Raw genomic sequence first — 21,992 nt, 5'->3', positions numbered from 1 at the left:
CTGGGTGCTAGGATCACCAACTGGACCTCCCCAGTTTTAGCACTCAAAGGCCAGCAGCCAGGGACACCCCTTAGTCCTGGTCAAACCAAGAGGGCTGGTTACCTGACAGATAGTAACCACCAGACTGCCATCAGGAGTGAGCAGTCAAACACTTATTCCCTTAAAAATCCTTCTATACTGTTGGGATTTTGAAATTCAACACTAGTCACTGGTGCATGCAAATCCTGAAAGCCAAAACCAGAAAGCCAGCAATAAGGAATGACTTGAAACGCACTCCTATTTCAGACCCAGGCCATGGGCATGTCTTAAGAGAAAAGCTAGGGGGGAAAAAAAATCTCTGCTCTTATGCCCTTTTTGGAAACTCAGCCACAGAGCATCATGATGATGGAAAATGGCTAAATGCCTACCTAGGATCCCCAGCTCTCATGATTCCCCTTCTTCTCAAGCTGAAGTTCCATCAAGGTGGAGAAGGGTGATCTGACATGCCTATCTTTCTCCTTCCCAGGGGATCAACTGGTACCATTGGAAAGGCCACGAGTTCTCCATCCCTTTCGTGGAAATGAAGACGCGCCCGTACAACCACCGTCCCGTGGTGGGGAGGAAGCGGCGGTCCCTGCACTTCTAAGCAGTGGGCAGCTGCGAGCCAACTGACCTTTTCTGTCATTTGTTTGTATTTTATAATATGAAACAAGGGGTGGGGGAAATAGTAACATGCTTTGCGACATACTAAGAGTGTTGGAAGGAAGCAGGATGTAGCAGGAATCACTTGAGAATCAGCAGCGCATGGTTTCTGCTGCCCCACCGCCGGGCCTGACCCTCAGTCTCCATGCTCCCTCCTCCCCAGTCATCCTTAACCTTCCCCTCTTTTCCCACCAAGGAGGGAAAGGGAGCCATTTCCTTAAAAGACCAATTCAAAGGAGAATCCTGGAGTCAGATTGCTATGGTGACAGGCATGTGCCTTCTGTCCTGCCTCCTCCTGATGTCCATCAATTCCAGATATTGTGCTATGGTCACTGCCTTGGGTGGCCATGTTCTCACACCAGCCTGCAGAAGAAGCCTTGGCCAGCAAGTCCCATTAAAAGAAAATGGATTAACCTCACCCCAGCCCAACAACTCAAGTCCTTTGTAATGGGCCAAAGATTCTCATCTGGCACTCTTACTCTTGTCAGCCAAGTGTCCTCTGTCACCTTTCAAGAGTAGTGGGCTCTTTTCCAGCCAATCCATCCTGTGCCCACTTCATCCTACCCTTAGACCCCCACAGCCCCACAATCCCAACCATTGTTTTGGATTTTGGTTCCCAAGGTGTTGCCTGCACCTGGCCCTGCGCTGCAGAGTGGCTGTGTACCTGTGGGTCTTAAGTCACTGGCCCCAGCCAGCATTGTAGGCAGAAACTTTCTCTGGAGATGGGAGAAGGAGAGGTGTGGTCTATAGCACATTGGGGTCAGACACTGAGGAAAGACTAGAAGAAGGAGAAATCAGGGCACTCACCGCTGAGATTATAGGTTCCTTGGGGAACACAGACCTTACCTAGCTCTGTTTTCTCTATTTCCAGTCCTGTTTGTCATGAATTTTTTTCCCCTTGAATTGAAAACTAAAGAGCTTTTCTGTCTTCAGCCAGGCTCTCCTTAGTGTGGGTGGCTTAATAAGAGTTAGAAGAAGTTATATGACCAGCCGGTCATTCCCCTGACAGATAATCCCTGGGAGGAGGTAGAATTTTAGGGTCCTTATTTCAGTTTTCTCCTCTTTTGGGGTCCTGTGAGAAACAGGAATGACCTCCTTAATGAGGTGAGCTCAGGAGAGGCCTTTCTCCATCCTCTTTTATTATTATGCCTTTGAGAGGAAAAATGAAAAGTGCCAGAGGAAATTACATCTAGAAATCCAAAGGTGAAGAGGGGAGGAGTGTGGGCCTGCCTCCCATTTTATGAGATGTGCTCTCTTCGCTGGCATGATTTGATTTTTAAACTCAAGAGAGATGGAGGCTCAAAAAGCCATGACCCTTTGACTCCTCCAATCAAATGTCAGCTGCAACCACCTCTACAGCGTCTGCCAAAATCTATGCCCAGTCTCCCCAGCTGCCTTTTCCCTTTCCTCTCTTTTTCCTTAAGGCCCCAGATTGGTTTGCTATAAATGCCCACATTTAGTCAAACTGGGACACCCTGGGCCTTTCCCAGCCAATTACTGGATGAGCCCAAGATGTGCCAGTTTTCTAATGGAAACATCCGCAGCCTAACCAAACTCTGTCAACCAGGAAAGGATGGTCCATCGGGCTGACAGCCACACTTCCGACGTCACGAGAATGGAGTCAGCTGCCACGTGCACCCTCCCTTTAGTGGACTTTCAAGGCCTCAGTCACTGCCGTGCTGTGGATGTAACTGCCAAACTGGTGCTGGAAATGGAGGTGATATTTCCATTTCTCAGTTCACCATGGGCTCCAAAAAACCAGGGGAAGGAAAAAGAAACAGAAACAATCCTTTCAAGAAACCTGAACTGAACAAGGTTCGGCTAGAGAGTGGGACACCAGAGAACAGGAAGCACGCTGAAGGGGACCCCGGGGACTAAGAGTAGACCCACCTCTGCCATTTTATTGGCGCTATTATATCAGGAAGGTTCTTTCACCTCTCTGGGCCTCAGTCTCCTCACCTGTTGAATGAAATCTCACACTAGAATGGCTTCTCTTTCAGTTTTGACAGTCAGTAAGGTGAGTCTCTGATCTGAAAATCTCAGTGCAGATCGGCACTGGTGACAGAGCACAACTAAGTAATGAAAATTCACAGAAGCCCTGCTGTATGAATGAAAAAGAGGTGGGGAAGGAAGGAAGGAGAGAAAGAAAGAAATGCTAATTCAGAACTCATCAATAAAACATACACATTGCTCGTGCACGCGCGCGCGCACACACACACACACGAAACCATTGCAAAAAAGACTATGCCAAGAGGCTGAAAAGCAGAACCCAGGGACCTGGGTGGTGCCAGTACAGCCCATCTCATCAAGGGAACTGAAACGGAAAAAGATTGCGAGCCCTCATGTTGTCAGTTCAGGTGAAAGCCAAGAAACATCAGTGGAAACCAAAATCAGTCTTTTATTGGGATCGTTTTACCCTATGGAACATTTTTATAAATAGTATCAGTAGCACTGCCTAGACTCATGTTAAAGAATTTTAAAGCAAGAAAGGGACTTCAAAGATTAGCTCACCCCCCACCTTCTTGGAAAGGATTTATAGATTCTTTTGATTAAGGAGAGTTATTTTCTCACAAGTTTTCACCATTTTTAAGAAACACTGTGCCCCATTATCTCCCTAAGGCCCACGGTCAACTTGACTCAAAGCTTCTTAACTGGACACATGTATTCCTGCTGATCCTATTCTCCCAACCACCTATATTCTTCCCAAGGGTGGATCCGGTACACAATATTCACAAAGCACTTGCCCTCACACACAGGCTTCCCTCGAGGGACTCCAGAGGAATAGAAATGCACCTGCTCAGAGGCAGTTTACCTGTAGACACATCAGGATGTGTACTTACAAAAGCAAACACACACACACACACACACACACACACACACACACACACACACACACAAAAACCTACCCCATGGCCTCAACAGACTCACTGAACTGAGATCCAGACAGTTTCTTTTTTTGGCATTTCCCCTTCAGATAAAGATAATTTCCAACACAGTAAACTCACTTTCTCCAGGGTTATTTCTGGAAGGTGAAGGGGGCAGACATAAAAGCACTAGGGACAGGGGAGAGAGATCTGTGGCAAACTCCTGCTGGCCTTTAGACAGATTTAATTGGAGGAGGGAGACTTGCTAAGTGTGACCACAAGGTGGCATTTACAGCTCCCCTAGTTACCTCCTGATGGTAGGATTGAGGACAGCCTATGCCTCCATGTTTTCAGGAGAACTCAACACCAAATCCGAACCCAGGAAAACTGGCCACCTGATTTGTACCGGAGATTGATTTGTAAAAGAAACAGCAACAACAAAAAGGGTGGCAAGAAAAGCCAAGCAAACTTCCACAAATAGTTAAATCCACCCTACCTTTCACTTCCCAGCTGCCCCATTCGGCTACTCAGAGCAGCAGGACACTCAACACCTGCACCCTCCCACCTGGGAACCAACCAGCTCTCTGCACAGTGAAGCTGTTATTTCAAAGACAAACCTGAGGAACCTGGGTTGCCAGTGAGCTCAATGCCAAACCAAACAATCCTTAATCACATTTATACTTTAAAAATTCAGTCCCAGAACCAAGCTGTAGGTTAAATGACAAAAAGGTCATTATGGAACCTTTTCTAAGAGCCCTTTTATTATCTTTTTTGGGCCATGCCTGTGGCATGTGGACATTCCTGAACCAGGGATTGAACCCTTGCTATGGCAGTGATGAGCCGCTGCAGGGACATGCCAGATCCTCAATTCTTCGAGAAGGGAACTTCTCAAAGAGCCCTTTTATAAGCATCGGTTGAAGGAGGGATTATGAATTCCTCTTTGTCCTCTCCTCTAGGGGATAAATGGAACCTGTGAGAACAGTGGATGCATCAGGCTGAGCGGATTGAGACAGACTAGCTGGTGGCCTGGATTTGCAAATGCTCCTGGGGCATGAAAACATTTTTCTTTTTCTTTTTTGATATCCGCCCCAAATTTCAGGAAAGATGGAGCCACTTACTCAAGCTTTTCTATGTCTTGCTTTCTTTTCACCAGACTGCTATTCAATCTAATCCCTTACTTCCCTTTCTTTCCCCTCAAAGAGGCACTGTACTTGCATCTCACTGTTCATTCTTAAACATTGATAAGGAGCCTCAGAAAGACTCATACTTCAGTTCAGTTTCAATAATCCCAAGAGGGTGGGGGTAATCCGTTTTCACTTGCCTCAAGCGTGCCAAGGCTGCAAGAAGGGCCTTGGGACCTCAGGGGCCTGGAGTGAATCTGAGAAGCTTGGGAGTCTGCCTCTTGCAGAAAGCTGCAGATGCCAGGAGCTGCTGACTCAGCGCTGCCCAGCCTCCCTGGGTGGTCTATTTTCCTCCCAGTAACAATGACAGAGAAGTTCTTTGCTCAGAGGAAAGGTGAGTCACTGGGCTGGTGAGTCACAGCACCTTTATCCTCTCTCTGGCTGTACCTCAGGGTCCCTTGGCCAAGATCCTAAAGATCTTTGATGAAACATTTCCCTACACCTTTGCTTCTTCCATAGCCCAGCCCCACATAGATGGGACAAGATTTCCCTCATCAATCCTGAAATATTTTGGCACCACCCGGCCTAATAAGCACTCACAGACCGAATGAAAACCTCTAAAAGCAGGTAAGGAACAAACGCTAGGATTCTTAAGAGGGTGTGTTGGTGTAGATGCAAGCTCATCCTAATTGTATCCACCCTGGATTTACTTGTGTCCATTCTGGGCTCTTCAATCTTTGAGAAACAGCTGGGAAGGAAAAAAAAATTTTAATGAAGAATATGAAATAACATGTTTAAAAAGCTGGGGACTAAAAGCAAGCCCTCTACAGATGGCCCCACCAGTGAAAGGACGAAAAACCCAGAGACCAGGCTTGAGGATTCAGAGTAAAAGGACCAGAATTAATTCCTTGAGTTCTGGCCCCAAACTTCCCATCAGAACGTCTGTCAGTTCACCCACTTCACCTGAGGAGAAACAAAGGCAGCAGAGGCCTTCGCTGCACAGAAAACAAGAAGCAGAAGGGCTTTCTTTGCTTGTTCAACCAATAGGCCTGGACCTCGCTTTTTCTTCATAGCAGTCACAAGCCTGACTTGCCATCTCCAGCATTTCTGATTAATTTTTCAAGGTCACCCCTTGCCTGAAGCATGACTTCATTGCACCTGCAGCACTTCATTGTCCAAATGTCCTTGGCAAACCTCACAGTCTTTGGACAGTGTTACATTTTTCTCCCAACCGGAAATCCTCCCTCCTTCCCTAAGCTTAATAAGGCCATTGCAGAGCAGCCAAAGAACACAGCTCTTGTTCCTCAGAAAAACCCTGCCCACTGTTAACTTCATAAAACAGCTCCTCATGGTTGGCTGTGAGGCTGGGCTGCTGCTAAATTTCCAGTTCATTTAACTCTTTGGGTCTCATGGGCTCAGCTCTCCCAGGTACTGGCATTGGCTCCTTGCCACCAGGGGTTCATGGGAGGCAGTGCAAACATCCCAGAAGGCCTGGAATGCCAGAGCCACAAGAGAGGACATGGGTCCACATGCTCAGCCAGGAGGTAAATGCGTGGATGAGAACTGCTGTCTTCTCCCCATCACTGGTTTGGCAGCCTCCAGGGAGACTCTGTATTGTTTTTTTTAACATCTTGTCCTTGTCACTAATATGCTCAACACAGCCTCCAAAACGCAAACATGCTGGGAACCTTCAGAGCTGGAAGGGACTCTGAGGATCATCTGACCCATGCCTCTCATCTCATACTCCAGGAAACTGAGGCCCAGAACGCTTAGGCAACTCGCCCATGTTCATGCAGCTAATTAGTAACAGAGCTGACATCTGGCATAGGCTTTTCCATTTTTCTCTCCCCAAATAAAGACTAAGAGAAATGGTGTTTATGGAACATCTACTACTTTCCAGATACTGTGCTAGGAGCTTTCCATCTATTACTTGTTAAATCCTCACCACATCCTGACTCAAGTTTAACCATGTTACAGGTGGGAGACTGGAGGCCCAGAAAGGTTAAATAACACGCCCAAAGTCATGTAGCCACTAAGGGGAGCCATAATTGGAACCTCTTTGTCTAATTCTAAAGCTCTTGCCTTTGCTGCTTTATGAGGCTGCCGCCCTTTATCCTGATTTAGCCAAGTGGCCGCCATCTTGGATTCACTAATGTTCTCAACAGAGGAGCTTCTGGTGCCGTTTGTTTCTCTCTCCTCTCTGACTTTAGGAAAAGGGAGTTCTTGCATGGTTTTTTCCACATACTCTAGGAGAACTTCAACCTCACCGTCGGAAGGAAGAAACATCCTGGGAACGCTTTCCTTTTCCTTTCTTTTTTTTTTTAATTTTTGTTTTGTTTATGGAATTTTTTTTTTCTAGGCCTGTGTGGACGTTCCCAGGCTGGGGACTGAACCTGGGCCCCAGCAGTGACCCAAGTCACTAGAATGAACCACTGGGTCCTTAACCCACCATGCCACAAGAGTGCCTCCTTTTCTCCTTTTTTTTTTTTTTTTTTTTAATTCGCAAGGTAAAGGAGAGGGTCACAGTGGGTGAGGGGCAGATAAAGACCAAAACACAAACACTACGCCCCCCCCACCCCCGACAGACCCCACTCCTTTGAAAACATGCAGCTTCTTTCTCATCCAACGTTAGAAGAGTGGGAAATTCCAGGACAACTCTTCTCAGACTGAGGCAGACATGTAGCCAGGATTGGGGAGGGGGAAGCCATAGAATAAGCATGGCACGTGCTCCTAGAATGTCAGTTTTATACCCGAATTTGGGAGGGAAAGGATAATATGACTCATGCATTCAAATCAAGGGAGATGGCCTCAAATGCACTAATCCCATGAGTTTTTAGGCTCAAACCTGTAAGTTATAGATTGATTTGGGCTCCTTCCTTCCAAACTCTTTGGGGGTATTAGAATCTTCATGGTCCCTTACAGGGACACATTCGGGGAAATTTTTGAGGAATGAGGCTAAAAGAAGGCAGGAGACAAACTAATTTTGGTTACTCCCTGGTTTCTTTACCTTCCTACCTGCTCCCACCTCCCAGTGGGTAAAGGGGCTCAGAGGATAGTGGCTACCATCTCGGCTCTGTTTGCTACTTTGGGTAAATTAGAAGGACATCAGTACTTAATAACTTGTATTTTTCCCTGCTAGGCCCAAACTCCAGAAATGAAGCCCCTTTCTCTTATTTTAACAACATTTATATGTAAAGAAAGAGAGCTGAGACAGAATCCTCATTGCATGGTCCTCAGTCATGTGGGGGCTATCTGGGCAGCAGTGACAGCTCTGTGTTAGATGCAGCGGACACCATGGTTTCCGAAAAAAATGCCAGCCAAGAAAGTGTCCCCCTCCCGAACCAACTCCCTGTCCCCACCTGTGCCCCCTCTGATGCCTGGACTCACACCATGGCCCCACAGACTCAAGGTGCAAAATATACATGAGTTACTAACACACAGACTCCCCGCTTCCAATCCTTTACACACACACCCCATCACTCCAACCTCAAATACATGGCAGGCCCACAGGAATTCCCAGATACCCTACAAGCAAGCCACCAGGACTTTGAGGGAGCCGTTACCTGGGGCTCCGGCAGCAGAACCCACCCTGGTGGTCTCTAGACGGTTGTTCTGAGAAATCATAAACACCAAATCCTCCAGTCCCTCCAAATTTGAGTTTGTTGTTTTAACCTTTAACAGCCTTTTCAGGTAAAAGTAACAAAGACCAATTTACTGACTTTGCAGCTACCATGTGCCTGGAAAAGCATTTACTTAAAAGAAAGACTGGGAGGAAGGAAAAAAAAAAAAAAAGAAGAAGAGGAAATGGAGTACATACTCCTCAGGCAATGCAGTCTTAAATGAACTAAAATAAAAATAAAAAGAGACAGAGGAAAGGAGGGAATAACAATCTCCCCCATGCTTCCACAGCACGGTAGCTCAAAGATTGGAATCTCCGCTTGTTAACCATTGTTAACTAGTATTTTTAGTCCTGGTTGCTTTTAGCCTCTGTATAGTTCCTTTTTTAAACACATTTTCTATACGTTAATAAAAGATCCTGAAGGAATGTGGTGCCTCTGCTGAGTCCTGTGGAGCACAGGACTGTGTGTCCTGTGTGTACTCCCCACATCACCCTTCTGGGAAGTGAAAGAGTTGCTGGATCCAATTCCTTCATGGGGGGGGGCGCTTCCCCATATCAACAAACAATCTTTGGACACTATCAGCCCAGAGACAGAATCAGAGCCTTCTAAGGCTCAGCCCCACAAGACACCCTCCATTTCAGATGCTAGTCACAAGCCCAGGCTGTTACCTGCAGTTCTGATGGACCAGCTACAAACTGGAAATTCCATCAAACCCCTTCTTGGGGTTGATTAATTTGCTAGAGCAGCTCACAGAACTCAGAGAAACATTTTACTTACTAGACCACTGGTTTATTGTAACAGAAACAGCCAGATGGAAGAGCTGGGTGGGGCAAGGCTCGGGGAAAGGGGCACAGAGCTGCTGTGCCCTCTCCAGGCACGCTGCCCTCCCCAGATCTCCATCTATTCACCAACCTGGAAGCTCTCCAAGCCCTGCCCCTCTATGTTTTTATTACACAGATTATGACTGATTAAATCATTGGCCACTGGGATCAGGGGTGGACCTGAAAGTTCCAGCCCTCTAATCGTGTGGTTGGTTCTCCCAGCAACCAGCCCCCAGCCTTAATCACCTCATTCACATAAGACATCTTTATCGCATCTCAACTTGTAGGATATCCCAAGGTTTTTGGGGAGCTATGAGCCAGGAACAGTGGATGAGGACAAATATATGTATTTATTATAAATCACAACATCACAGGTTGGCTGTTTTCATTCCCAATGTCTTGCTACACCATCTGTGTTCCTTGCCTCCCCTGCTCCTGTTCTCTCATTGTATCCACACTCTCTCTACCCCTTCTTTCTTTCCCCCACCTCCTCCTCCTCCTCTCTCCTTTCTTCATCTCTATCTCCCACTCGCTTTGAATTCTCCATCTCACCCTTTGCTTGAAATCATCACTGATGAGTGGCAGCCTCTGCTGGATGCCCCAGCATCCCCCAGACTGGTCCTGTCTATGGTTCTGAGCCCTTGATTAGCCACAAAGACTGATTCATTGCCCAGCTTCCTCAACCCTGGAGTGCCCAGTGGTAGCCAGATCTCCAACGCTCTAGTGCCATCTACGGGCACTGGTGGGGAGTATCAATGGCCCCAGCTTGCTGAGCTTGCCTAGGCTTGGTTCAGTCAATCTGCAGCTCCTGTGGCCACTCGCCTCTCAGGCTTAGTCACCTGGGAAAACGTTTTCCCTTTCCCACCCTTGAAAATGGACCCAGTGCACATTGCCAGATCAAGTCTAATCCCCAGGTAACATTAAGGGAGACCCAGTTAGGAAACAGCCCCAAGAGGAGGGTCATGAGAGAAATTTCCATGCAGTTCAATTCCACAAGCTTGCAGGGCCAGAAAGTACAGAGACAACCTTGACAGAGTGCGGTAGGTGCCGTGAACCCAGACAGGCTCTTCCCCTGGATGGGGTAGGGGCATGTAGGCGATTACCTGGGGGTGGGGGCACAGGGGGGTCAGCTTGGCTGGGTCTTATGACAATAGGAATTAGCCAAGGGAAAAATGAGCATGAGAAAGAGTCAGAGGGCTTGAAGCAGCAGCACCTGTGTGAGGTCAATTGCCATGGTTGCCGGCTCCCGGGTCCCTGAGCTGGAGTCTGAGGGCAGAGCTGCTCACAGGGACAGATTGAACATTGTGAAATGCCAAGGCCAATAGGGAGAGGCTTTTCTCCACATCCCCGTATTAAAAGAGAGAGTACACAGAGAGCACTTTAAAAAGTGGACAGAATCCCAGCCTTGGAAATAATTCGTTTAAGGTTTATTTCTCCTAGGATTTTCTAGAGGCCCACCAGCCTGTCCTCAATCTTGGGGTCACATGAGAAACAGGGACAAAATCCCGCCCTCCTATCTCATGACAGTCTCCCACGGAGGGTGCCCTCCACGATCAGGGGGCAGGACACTTTTCTTAGCCTTTCCCTGTGCCTCATTCCCTAAAAAACAGATTTCTGTAATATCAGACAAGAGAGGCTCTTTTTTTTTTTTAAGCCATATTTCCAGGTCCTATTTTAAATAAGCCGCCTCAGAAACCCACACCAGAGGAGTGACCTTTATAATATGCAGATAAAACCTGTACCCTGAATCTAGTCTTGCGTATTATCTGGGAAAAGAAAACTTAAAGGATATAATGGAACTTAAAGGAATGCAGTAATTAGTATTTATTCCTGAGGTGGCCAAATGCTAACGTTATGTTATCACTTAAATGAGTATAATTCACCCATTGCCTAAGACCTCTGGGTGCATTTACAACCATCCGAACACAGATTTAATCATGGCTGTCTTGTGGGAACGAAGAACTGCCACGGGTAAAATTAAAAGTGAATTATTAAGCAAGAGAAATGTTAGCAGCATTAGTAATCAGTGTGATTGCCAAGAGCCCAACCTAAACACAGTAGCATCGTCTCTCCTGTAATGAACCCAGAGGCCCAAGGCCTTAGCAGTAACCTCTTTGCCAGCTACCAGTAAGATATCATCACAGAGAAAGGGCCCAGGGGGTCTGTATCTCTCCTCTAGTGTGATAGGTACAATATTCTCCATTGCCCAGGCTTTCAAGGAACATGCACTGGATTCGTAAATCCACAAACTGCATTTCTTATTCCTCTTCCCTCATCTCACCACCTGCATTCAATGAGCACCTCCCATGGACCAGACCCAATGCTGGCCATGGATGTGCAGAAATGAAAGGGCTGACTCCCCTTGAAGAGATTTAGTCTCTTTTTGCCTCTTTCTGTTTCCACGCACTGGTACCAAACTCCCTACTCCCCAATCAATATTCCACACCACACATATGTGAGTGAAGACCCTCGCATCAAAGGCTTTAAGATAAAATAGAGTAAGATTTCTAAATTTATGTATATGTGTTCATGAGGAACTGTAAGGAGACACAGTAAAAGGATTCAGTCAATTAGGATGACGGTTGTCGTTTTAATATTGACATATTTTTTGAAAACTCAGACACATGTCAAATGCTTCAAACACTAAGAAAAGTGACAATTAAGGAACTTCTTGAATCCAAAAAGTTAACAGAACCCTTTCAAAGGACAGGTTACTACAGGACATTCCTTGGGAGAGTGGAGGGCCTCAGAAAATTCTCTGGTACTTTTAGATGTGGATGCAATTTAATGCCTTAAGAAAGAATTGCTTTGCTCAGAGATGACTACTAAGCACTCATTCATAGCTTGTGTAAAAGCTTTGGGTCTGCTCTTCACGACAAACAATAAGCCCTTTAGAGGTTTCTGGGAAATGAGTATAAATGACAAGAAATGCAGTGGCAATTATGAAAATTCAATACGCTAGCTGTACAGGAAATTTAAAGATCCAAGGAAAACAGAGAGAACTCTGAGGAAAGTGTAAATTATGTCCCTGTGCAGGCGATACCTGGCGTGATTTGTGATCCACATTCACTTTTTATGGCTTTTCCCCCCACATAAATAAAACCCACAGAGTAATAACCAAAACTTGTATTTAAAAGAGCGACACTGAAACAACCGCCAGCAGTGACAACTTGGATTGCTATTAAAGGCAACTCAGCTGACTTACTGACATAGATGAGCGAGGGGTTGTCGAAGAGGTCAAGGTGAAACCACCTGCCCTCTGCCCCTCCCCCAGCCCCATCCTGTACCAGTTAGAGATTCGGAGAGACATTTATGCTTTCTGACCCTTTCTCCCCCAAAGAAATGACCTGGATTTTAATTCCGTTTTAAATGCCCATGCTTGCTATAGGGCAGGGTTTCAATACGGCAGTGCTATTGACATTTTGGTCAGATAATTCTTTGTGGCAGGCAAGCCTCTTGTGCACTGTAGAATATTTAGCAGCATCCCTGGCCTCTGCCCACCAAATTTCAGTAGGACCACCACTCCCTCTGAAATGTAACAGCCACACATATCTCCAGACACTGCCAAACACCCCCTCGGGAAAAAAATCACCCATAGTTGACAGCCACTGTCTAGGGAGATTTATCACAAATAGATGACTTTAATCTCAACTTCACTGAGGCAACATTTCAAAAGCTTCAACCAGTTCATTACAGTCCAAAAGACAAAAGAGTCCCACAAATTGAACACCGCTGTAGGTTTTCTATTGAGTTTTTTAAGTATAATTTATAAATGTTTGAAAAGCATCTATCTGTTTTATTTTAGTTTCATTTTGTTGGAATTACTCCAGGTACTTTTGTGGTATGAGATTAGATTCCAAGGCAGGAAACAGAATTTATAAGATGGTGCTTACAGAAAATGAGAGTTTGACTTACAATGGTTCAGTCTGTCATGGCTCTCCAGAAATCAATTAACTTTCAAATCTAGGGTCACTAGGAAATTAGACCTTTGGCTCTGTTGCTCCAACTGATGGACACTAAGAAATGGTATTGATTGCCTAAAGTTCCCAAATACCTCAAAATCTCACGCGTCCTGAAGGTTCATTTGGAAAAAAAGAAATGGAGGGTAAGTTAGCGAGCAAAGACAGGAGGAAGGGAGGGCTTTGTTCCAAAAATCTACCTGGGTCCAGAGCCACTGAAAGCAGCTCAAAAAGTGTTTCTCCCATTGGGGTCTGGCTTTATCAGGTTTGGCAGAGTAGAGAGTGTATTTTCTTTCCAAAGGTTTGATGGGGTTGGGAAAGTACCAATGAGAAGAATGTTCCCCTAATCTGTAAGTTCCTTGAGGGAAGAGGCTGGGTTTTCCATTTCAATTCCCAAAATTTAGCCCAGCCCTCTGTATAGACTCAACACAGAACTGATATAAACAGAATTGAATCAAACCAGTCTTATGTCTATAAAAGAGACTCAATTAACAGCTATAATTATGTTAGAATTCAGGACAGATCCCTAAAATAACATCCATTGAGATTTTTGAAGAACAAAGGAAAGAATCCTGGATATTGGGTCAAAGACCTATGTGATCAGACCATTCTGCCACTTACTATTAAAATGTCCTAGGGTAAGTCTTTTGGCCTCTCTGCTTAGTGTCCTTATCTCTAAAATGGGAACAAGAATAGCTGCCCTTCCTACTTCACAGACTACTGGGAGAGGCAAACTTTAAAATGTGCAGACAGTGCTTTCAAATAGGCGTCCTCACTCCTGGAAATGTGCTCACTTGGTGAAAGTACAAAAATGTTGAAAATCATCCTGAAATCTCACATACCTTCCCAGCAGTGTTATGATCTAAAATTCACTAACCTAGTTCCCTAAAGCAATTTATTGCCTGAAAAAGATGCCCTGGGCGATGGAAGAGCATCAGCTTTGGTCATCATGGGTCAGCTGATGGCTCTCTGAGAACAGGAAGGGGTAAAAAGATGAGAAGCCAGAGAACAAGGAACAGAGGACGGGAGAATGGAACAAAGCAGCCATAGCTGAGGTCGGCCCCACAGGTGACTCTTTTGGTGGAGAGGGGTGAAGAGGACCAGGCTGAGTTGAAAGCCAACCCAGGATGTTCCAGAGCTACAGTTTAAAGACAGTCTGGTTCCAGCTCATTCCTCCTCCAGCCTCTATGCAGGGATATAGAATCAGGACCAGAGATACAGGTACTCACTAGCCACCAGAGATGCTTAATAGCACTTTTTTGAATATGTGGGTGAAGGCATCTCACTGACACCCTGTATTTATCAAAACTCCTCCTCCGAAACCACACCTGGCTGCGGTTGAAGTCTGCTGGGTTCAAACATTCACACCCTAAAGGGTACACTTCACTAGCAGTGGGGGTGATTTCTAGGGAGGGGGATTCTGAGGAGCTGTGGACTTCAGGTTTGTTGGGCTAGAGTCCAACTTCTCAAGGGTCAGAGAGGCTGAGCACTGCCATCAGCCCCCTTGCCTTCCCTCAACACAGGGTGAGACCCTTAGCCCCACCTCTACATAAACACGAAACAAAGTTTGAAGAAAATTCTCTTGAAAAGGCCATTATTCTGGATGTCCACATGCCTCAACCCAGCCTTGCCCTCAAACTTTGCTGAGAAGCCCACAAAGGAAAGTGTGTCTACCCTTCAGAATGGACCCAAAATTTCCTGCAGACAGAAGCTGGGTCTCAGTGAAGGCTTTTGCCCGACCCCCGTCCCCATCCCACCCCAGGAGCTGGGCACTCACCACACCCCACTCCCCCTCCAGGACTCTGGAATTGGGACAATAACTTGTCATAGCCCACTCCCATTCTGCCTGATGATATAGGGGGGCAAAGGGCTCACAGCTACCTTCAGAAGCACTCATCTGTCCCAGGTTCTGACCTAAAAAAAGAAGAGGAACAGAAATTACCACGTTCACACTGAATCCTCAGCTCCTGCTCATACCCGGGGGTGCAAATGTGCGGTTCATCACGCCAGCTGTTTCACTCTGATAGTGTCCTATACGCTATGACAGATGTGCTAGGGCACTGGGGCCTCTCTGCCACTGTTTTCCCCATCAAGATATGGCCTTGCACACTGAAAGCAAGAGTGCATCTCCCCACACAGAGAACCCACTGCCAAAGAGGCCCCCCCCCCAGGGCAGAGAGGAAGACTGCTCTTCAACACAGCTTCCCATCTGAGCCACCCAGCATTCCAGCCCTAGAGCATTCATTCACTCATTCCTTCATTTGTTTGCCCAGTCATTCATTCACTCATTTATTCAACAAAGAGTCATTGAAAGCCCCCTGTCTGCTCTCACCGTGCAGGGAACTGGTGGGAAGCCGGGGTGGCTGGAGCTCAGATGGGCAGTGAGTGGGTTACAGAGATGCAGCTGTAAAAGGGCGGGAGGTGGCTGGGCAGGCCCTCATTAGACAGGGTCCTGCAAGACACACATGCATTCTGATCTATGGTAAGAGTAGGAGGAAGCCACGGGAGGTATTCTAAACAGGAAAGTGAGATGATCATACATGCATTTAAAAGAATTGGCTGTGGCCGTCACATAAATAATCGCAGGATGCACAAGATTTGGGGGGAAAGTCAGGAGTGGTTCTGATGATGGCCACACTTCAGCTTCCATGCACCCAAGCAGAACAATTCTGAAGTGTGTGTTCTATGTAGTTTCTCAGAGTCTCCTGGTGCCCACAGCAATGAGCCATGTGTTAACACACCTCTTAGGGGCTTTCATTCCTTCCCCTTTCCAGCTCCCTTCCACCTCACCATACTTCCTGAGAGCGACACCTGAGAAAAACCACATGCCTCTACTGTCTTGTGGTCTGCTTTTGGGAAAACTTTTTTAAGATGGGGATTTTTCCATTAAAAAATAAATATAGAAGGCTGGGGAAGATTTCAATGAGAAAAATGACATTTGAATAATGTCCCATGAAGAAGGCGCTGGAACAAGCCATGAAGAAGTCTGGAGATAAAGTGCTCCAGGCAGAAAGAAAGGCAAATACAAAGACCTTGAGGGAGCTAGCTCAAGTTCTAGATGCACCAGTGAGGGTGGAATAGAGCCTGAGGGAGAGTAGCAGGAAGTGATATCACCTCAGCAATGGGAGGCCATTGAGAGAATAACACTGGCTAAAAAGAAGTAGAATGAAAGCCATATGTATAATTTTCAACTTTCTAGCAGCCATATTAATGCACATAAAATAGATTTAATAATATGCATTGCTTAACCTAATATATCCAAAATACTATTTTTCAACATGTAATCAATATGAAATAATTTGTTAAAAAGATATCCAATTCGGAGTTCCCGTCGTGGCGCAGTGGTTAACGAATCCGACTAGGAACCATGAGGTTTCGGGTTCGGTCCCTGCCCTTGCTCAGTGGGTTAACGATCCGGCGTTGCCGTGAGCTGTGGTGTAGGTTGCAGATGCGGCTCGGATCCCGCGTTGCTGTGGCTCTGGCGTAGGCCGGGGGCTACAGCTCCGATTCAACCCCTGGCCTGGGAACCTCCGTATGCCGCGGGAGCGGCCCAAGAAATAGCAACAACAACAACAACAAAAGACAAAAAGACAAAAAAAAAAAAAAAAAAAAAAAAAAAGATATCCAATTCCTTTTTATACGATATCTTCAAATTCTGGTACATACTTTACATGTAGAGCACATCTCAGTTTGAATGCTAAAATTCCATCAGACATAGTGTGTTATGTATGCTCCCCAAATTCCTGTGTTGAAGTCCTAACCACCAGTACTTGTTGGGGAGAGGAGAGGGGGCCATCTGTGCTGTAGCTCTGCGGGATGTTTAGCACAATCCCTGACCCCTAATCACTAGATACCAGATGCATACACACATGCAGGCACACACATACACACACACACACACTCACACCCCAGTGATGACAACCAAAACCAGTCCCTGGGGGGACAATCACCCCCACCTTGAAAATCATTGCTCTAGGGACAAGGCACAGTGGTTCAGGCCTAAGCCAAACAGCACAATCCTATCCTGGCCCACAGTTATTGGTTCAAGATAAACACAACCCCATTCAACGACAGAAGATCATAGCAAACATTTTTGAGTGGTTTCCAGGAATGGAATTCTCACTCCTGAATTATACGGTATATGGATGAAACTCTTGGAAGCAGTACATCCTTTTTCTCTCCATGAAAAAAAGTCAGGCTCAGAAAGAACCTGACACTACATTGGACTAAACAAAGACACTGAAAGAAACTGGGTTCTGATTACATGGTTAAGTTACTGAATCCAGTCTGACCTGGATTCATGAATACATCCTCTTTTTTGTTTCAGACAGTTTCAGCTGGGTTTTCTGTTATTCGATACTAAAAAGAATCTTAACCTATAAAATATGGTAAGTAGGCTCATGACATTTAGGCCCCAGGAAATTTTTTACTCAATCTAAAAAATACCTACCAATAACTTCAAGTTTTAAAAAAAAATTAAGAAAAGTTGAAACTGCCTCTTTCCATCTTTGACTTCAACAGCATCCATCCCCAAAGTCATGTCAGTTGCATAGTCAAGTGGATAATGTCAAAAGAGTTCCATCAGACTGCCCCCATCAAAATGTCCTTGATTCTCAGCTCATCCAGAATGGTCCTGAGAGACCCTATGCAGCAGAAAAGAAAGATAACTGGACACTTGGATTCTAGATGTTTATATGATTGCTTTGCTGTTGACATTGGGGAAACCATTCATCGAGGTCAGCTATTATCAAAAACTGTGATCCACAGACCCTCAAGGGTCCACAAGAACTTTTTAGGAGACCCACAAAACCCAAGAATACTAAGATAATATTCACCTTTTTCCATTGCATTGCATATGCACTGATGGTGGTAAAACTACAGGTACCTTAGCCCAAATCAAGGCAATGGCAATAAATTATACTGTGATTATTATTTTCTCACAATTAAAAAAGAAAAATCACTTTCACTTAAGAATGTCCTTGAGAAAAAAATTATTAATTTTATTGCATCTTGACCCTGAGTGCCTATCTTTTCAATTCTGTGGGAAGAATTCTTAAAGCACTTCTCAGCATACCCAAGTACAGTCATTGTCACAGGGAAAAGAATTTGTGTGATTGTCTGAGTCATCAGCTGAATTAGTTGGGTTTTTTTGTTTGTTTTTTGTTTTCCTCACAGAATGCCATTTTTACTTGAAAGAACAACTGACAGACCAACTATGTTTTTTCAGACTTGGGTATTTGGCAGAACTTTTCTTAAAAATGAGCCAAGTAAGCCTGTCATTTTGAGGAAAACAATTGACAGTATTTGTAGCGAGTGATAAAAATTGAGCTCTCAAGAGAAAATTAGAATTTTGAAAAACTTGTATCCACCATGCTGAGCTTGACAGCTTCCCAATACTTAAGAATGTTGCTGATGAGATCAGTGGTGATGTTTAAATGTGTGCCTGTTTGATTTTGTATAATAAAATATGTCAAATTTGAAAGATCTGCATAACTCATTGAATGGTTTTTCTATTATATTTATGTTTTCTATCCCATTATTTTCTTATTGATCTTAGATGTTATTTTTATATATTCCAGACAGAAAGCATTTGTCAGTTATGTGCATTTCAAATATCTTCTTGCACTCTGTTGCTTTCTGCTCATTTATGGTGACTTTGATAGAGTTTCTGATTTCAATGTAATCAGATTTATCCATCTTCCCCTTAATAGTTAGTGTCTGTTGCTCTTGTTTTCAGAGACATGAATATATTCTCCTGTGTAATCTGTGGTTTTAACTTTTTACATTTAGTTTTTTTAATCTACTTTTTACATGGAGGTTTTTATTAGGTAGAATTATATGGAAATGCCTATATTTGACTGGTTTTGACCTGCAAAATAATAGCTCTCTACGGTTCAACACAAGATATGATGTGAGGCAGGATAAATTTTCATTTTTTCCATATGAATAAGAAATTCTCTCTGATAAAAACCCTTCAGAAAGTGGGCATAACGGGAACCTACCTCAACATGATAAAGGCCATATACGACAAACCCACAGTGAACATCATTCTCAATGGTGAAAAGCTGAAAGAATTCCTGCTGAGATCAGGAACAAGACAAGGATGTCCGCTCCCGCCACTACTCTTCAACATAGTTCTGGAAGTCCTAGCCACAGCAATCAGAGAAGTAAAAGAAATAAAAGGAATCCAAATTGGAAAGGAAGAAGTAAAACTATCGCTATTTGCAGATGACATGATACTACACCTAGAGAATCCTAAAGACTCTACCAGAAAACTGTTAGAGCTTATCCACAAATTTGGCAAAGTTGCAGGATACAAAATCAATATACAGAAATCGATGGCATTTCTATATACTAACAATGAAAAAGCAGAAAAGGAAATTAGGGAAGCAATCCCATTTACCATCACATCCAAAAGAATAAAATACCTAGGAGTAAACCTACCTAAAGAAACAAAAGACCTGTACTCGGAAAACTACAGGCCACTGATGAAAGAAATCAAAGATGACACAAATAGATGGAAAGATATACCATGCTCGTGGATTGGAAGAGTTAATATTATCAAAATGACTATACTACCCAAGGCAATCTACAGATTCAATGCAATCCCTATCAAATTACCAAGGACATTTTTCACAGAACTTGAACAAAATATTTTAAAGTTTATTTGGAAGTACAAAAGACCCAGAACAGCCAAAGACATCCTGAAAAAGAAAAACGGAGCTGGAGGCATCAGGCTCCCGGACTTCAGACTATACTACAAATCAACAGTCATCAAAACTGCATGGTACTGGCACAAAGACAGACATATAGATCAGTGGAACAGGATAGAAAGCCCAGAACTAAACCCATGCACTTACAGCCAACTCATCTATGACAAAGGAGGCAAGACTATACAATGGAGAAAGGATAGCTTGTTCAATAAGTGGTGCTGGGAAAACTGGACAGCCACATGGAAAAAAATGAAATTAGAACACTCCCTAACACCATATACAAAAATAAACTCCAAATGGATTAAAGACCTAGATATAAGACCAGACACTATCAAACTCCTAGAGGAAAACATAGGCCAAACACTCTCTGACATAAACGACAGCAACCTCTTCTCAGATCCACCTATCAGACTATTGACAATAAAAAGAAAAATAAACAAATGGTACCTACTCAAACTTCAAAGTTTCTGCACAGCAAAGGAAACCCTAAACAACACAAAAAGACAACCCACAGAATGGGAGAAAATCTTTGCAAGTGAATCGACTGACAAGGGATTAATCTCCAAAATTTATAAACACCTTCTGCAGCTCCATACTAAAAAAAAAAACAAACAACCCCATCAAAAAATGGGCAGAAGATTAAACAGACAATTCTCCAAAGAAGACATATAGATGGCCAAAAAACACATGAAAATATTTCAACATCACTCATTATTAGAGAAATGCAAATCAAAACCACGATGAGGTACCACCTTACACCAGCCAGAATGGCCATCATCCAAAAGTCTACAAACAAAAAGTGCTGGAGAGGGCGTGGAGAAAAAGGAACCCTAGTACACTGTTGGTGGGATTGTAAATTGGTGCAACCACTGTGGAAAGCAGTATGGAGATGCCTCAGAAAACTAAACATAGAACTACCATTTGATCCAGCAATCCCACTCCTAGGCATCTATCCAGAGAAAACCATGACTCAAAAAGACACATGTACTCCGATGTTCACTGCAGCACTATTTGCAATAGCCAAGACATGGAAACAACCTAAATGTCCATCGATAGAGGAGTGGATCCAGAAGATGTGGTACATATACACAATGGAATATTAGCCATTAAAAAGAACGAAATACCAGCATTTTTTGCAACATGGATGGACCTAGAAACGATCATGCTAAGTGAAGTCAGCCATACAATGAGACACCAACATCAAATGCTTTCACTGACATGTGGAATCTGAAAAAAGGACAGACCGAACTTCTTTGCAGAACAGATGCTGACTCACAGACATTGAAAAACTTATGGTCTCTGGAGGAGACAGTTTGGGGGTTGGGGGATGTGCCTGGGCTGTGGGATGGAAATCCTGTGAAATTAGATTGTTATGATCATTATACAACTACAGATGTGATAAATTCATTTGAGTAATAAAAAAAATGAAAAAAAAAAAGAAAGTTATGAACTTGGAGAAAAGACTTGTGATTGCCAAGGGGGAGGGGGAGGGAGTAGGATGGACTGGGAGTTTGGGGTTAATAGATGCAAACTATTGCATTTGGAGTTGATAAGCAATGAGATCCTGCTGTATAGCACTGGAAATGGTATTGAGTCACTTATGATGGAGCACAATCATATGAAAAAAAGTAATGTATATGTGTGTGTGTGACTGGGTCACCTTGCTGTATGGTAGAAAATTGACAGAACACTGTAAACCAGATATGATGGAAAAAATAAAAATCATTAAAAAAACTTAAAAAAAAAAAAAGAAATTCTCCCACTGCTATTTATTTAAAAGTCTATCCTTGACCACTGATATGCAATGCCACCTTTCTAATATAGGACTTTCTGTCTATCCTAACCCCATACCAGACCATCTCAATTATGGTGGCTTTAAAATAACTTGGTATCTTTCAGGCAGGACCTATTAGCTCTTCCCTTTTCTTCAACAGAGTTTGGCTATTCTAGACTTTTTGCCATTTTAGAATCAGTTTTTCAATTTCCACCAAAAAAAAATGATATTTTTTTCCTGGAAGTACCTTGATCCTATATATTAATTTGGAAGAATGGCCCTCTTTACAATGTTGAGTTCTCCAGTCAATGGGCACAGCATATCTCTCAACTTATCATATCTCTTTATGTCTCTTGGTAAAGGATTATAATTATCTTCTAAGAGATTTAACATATCTTTTATTAGATTTACTTCCAGGTACTTTTTGGCTCTGTAATTT

The 21,992-nt window shown here is 44.1% G+C and overlaps 1 protein-coding gene and 1 long non-coding RNA gene across 8 annotated transcripts in view; one reads left to right on the top strand and one right to left on the bottom strand.

Annotated features, from left to right (window-relative positions):
- Positions 1-8,711, top strand: part of TNR (tenascin R) — a 424,403-nt gene extending 415,692 nt beyond the window's left edge. For all 5 annotated transcript variants that reach the window (XM_021063666.1, XM_013989629.2, XM_021063665.1 and 2 more), the window contains one exon: positions 506-8,711. In XM_021063666.1, the coding sequence (XP_020919325.1) occupies positions 506-625 (120 nt within the window). In that variant the 3' untranslated portion in view covers positions 626-8,711. The remainder of the gene's footprint in view (positions 1-505) is intronic.
- LOC102162878 overlaps positions 1-21,992 on the bottom strand; it is a 381,084-nt gene that overhangs the window by 253,651 nt on the left and 105,441 nt on the right. The window lies entirely within an intron of this gene.

Source organism: Sus scrofa, chromosome 9, assembly GCF_000003025.6.
Source record: "Sus scrofa isolate TJ Tabasco breed Duroc chromosome 9, Sscrofa11.1, whole genome shotgun sequence".
NCBI classification, from domain to species: domain Eukaryota; kingdom Metazoa; phylum Chordata; class Mammalia; order Artiodactyla; family Suidae; genus Sus; species Sus scrofa.
The sequence above is the reverse complement of the archived record's forward strand: the minus strand, read 5'-3'. Positions and strand labels throughout refer to the sequence as shown.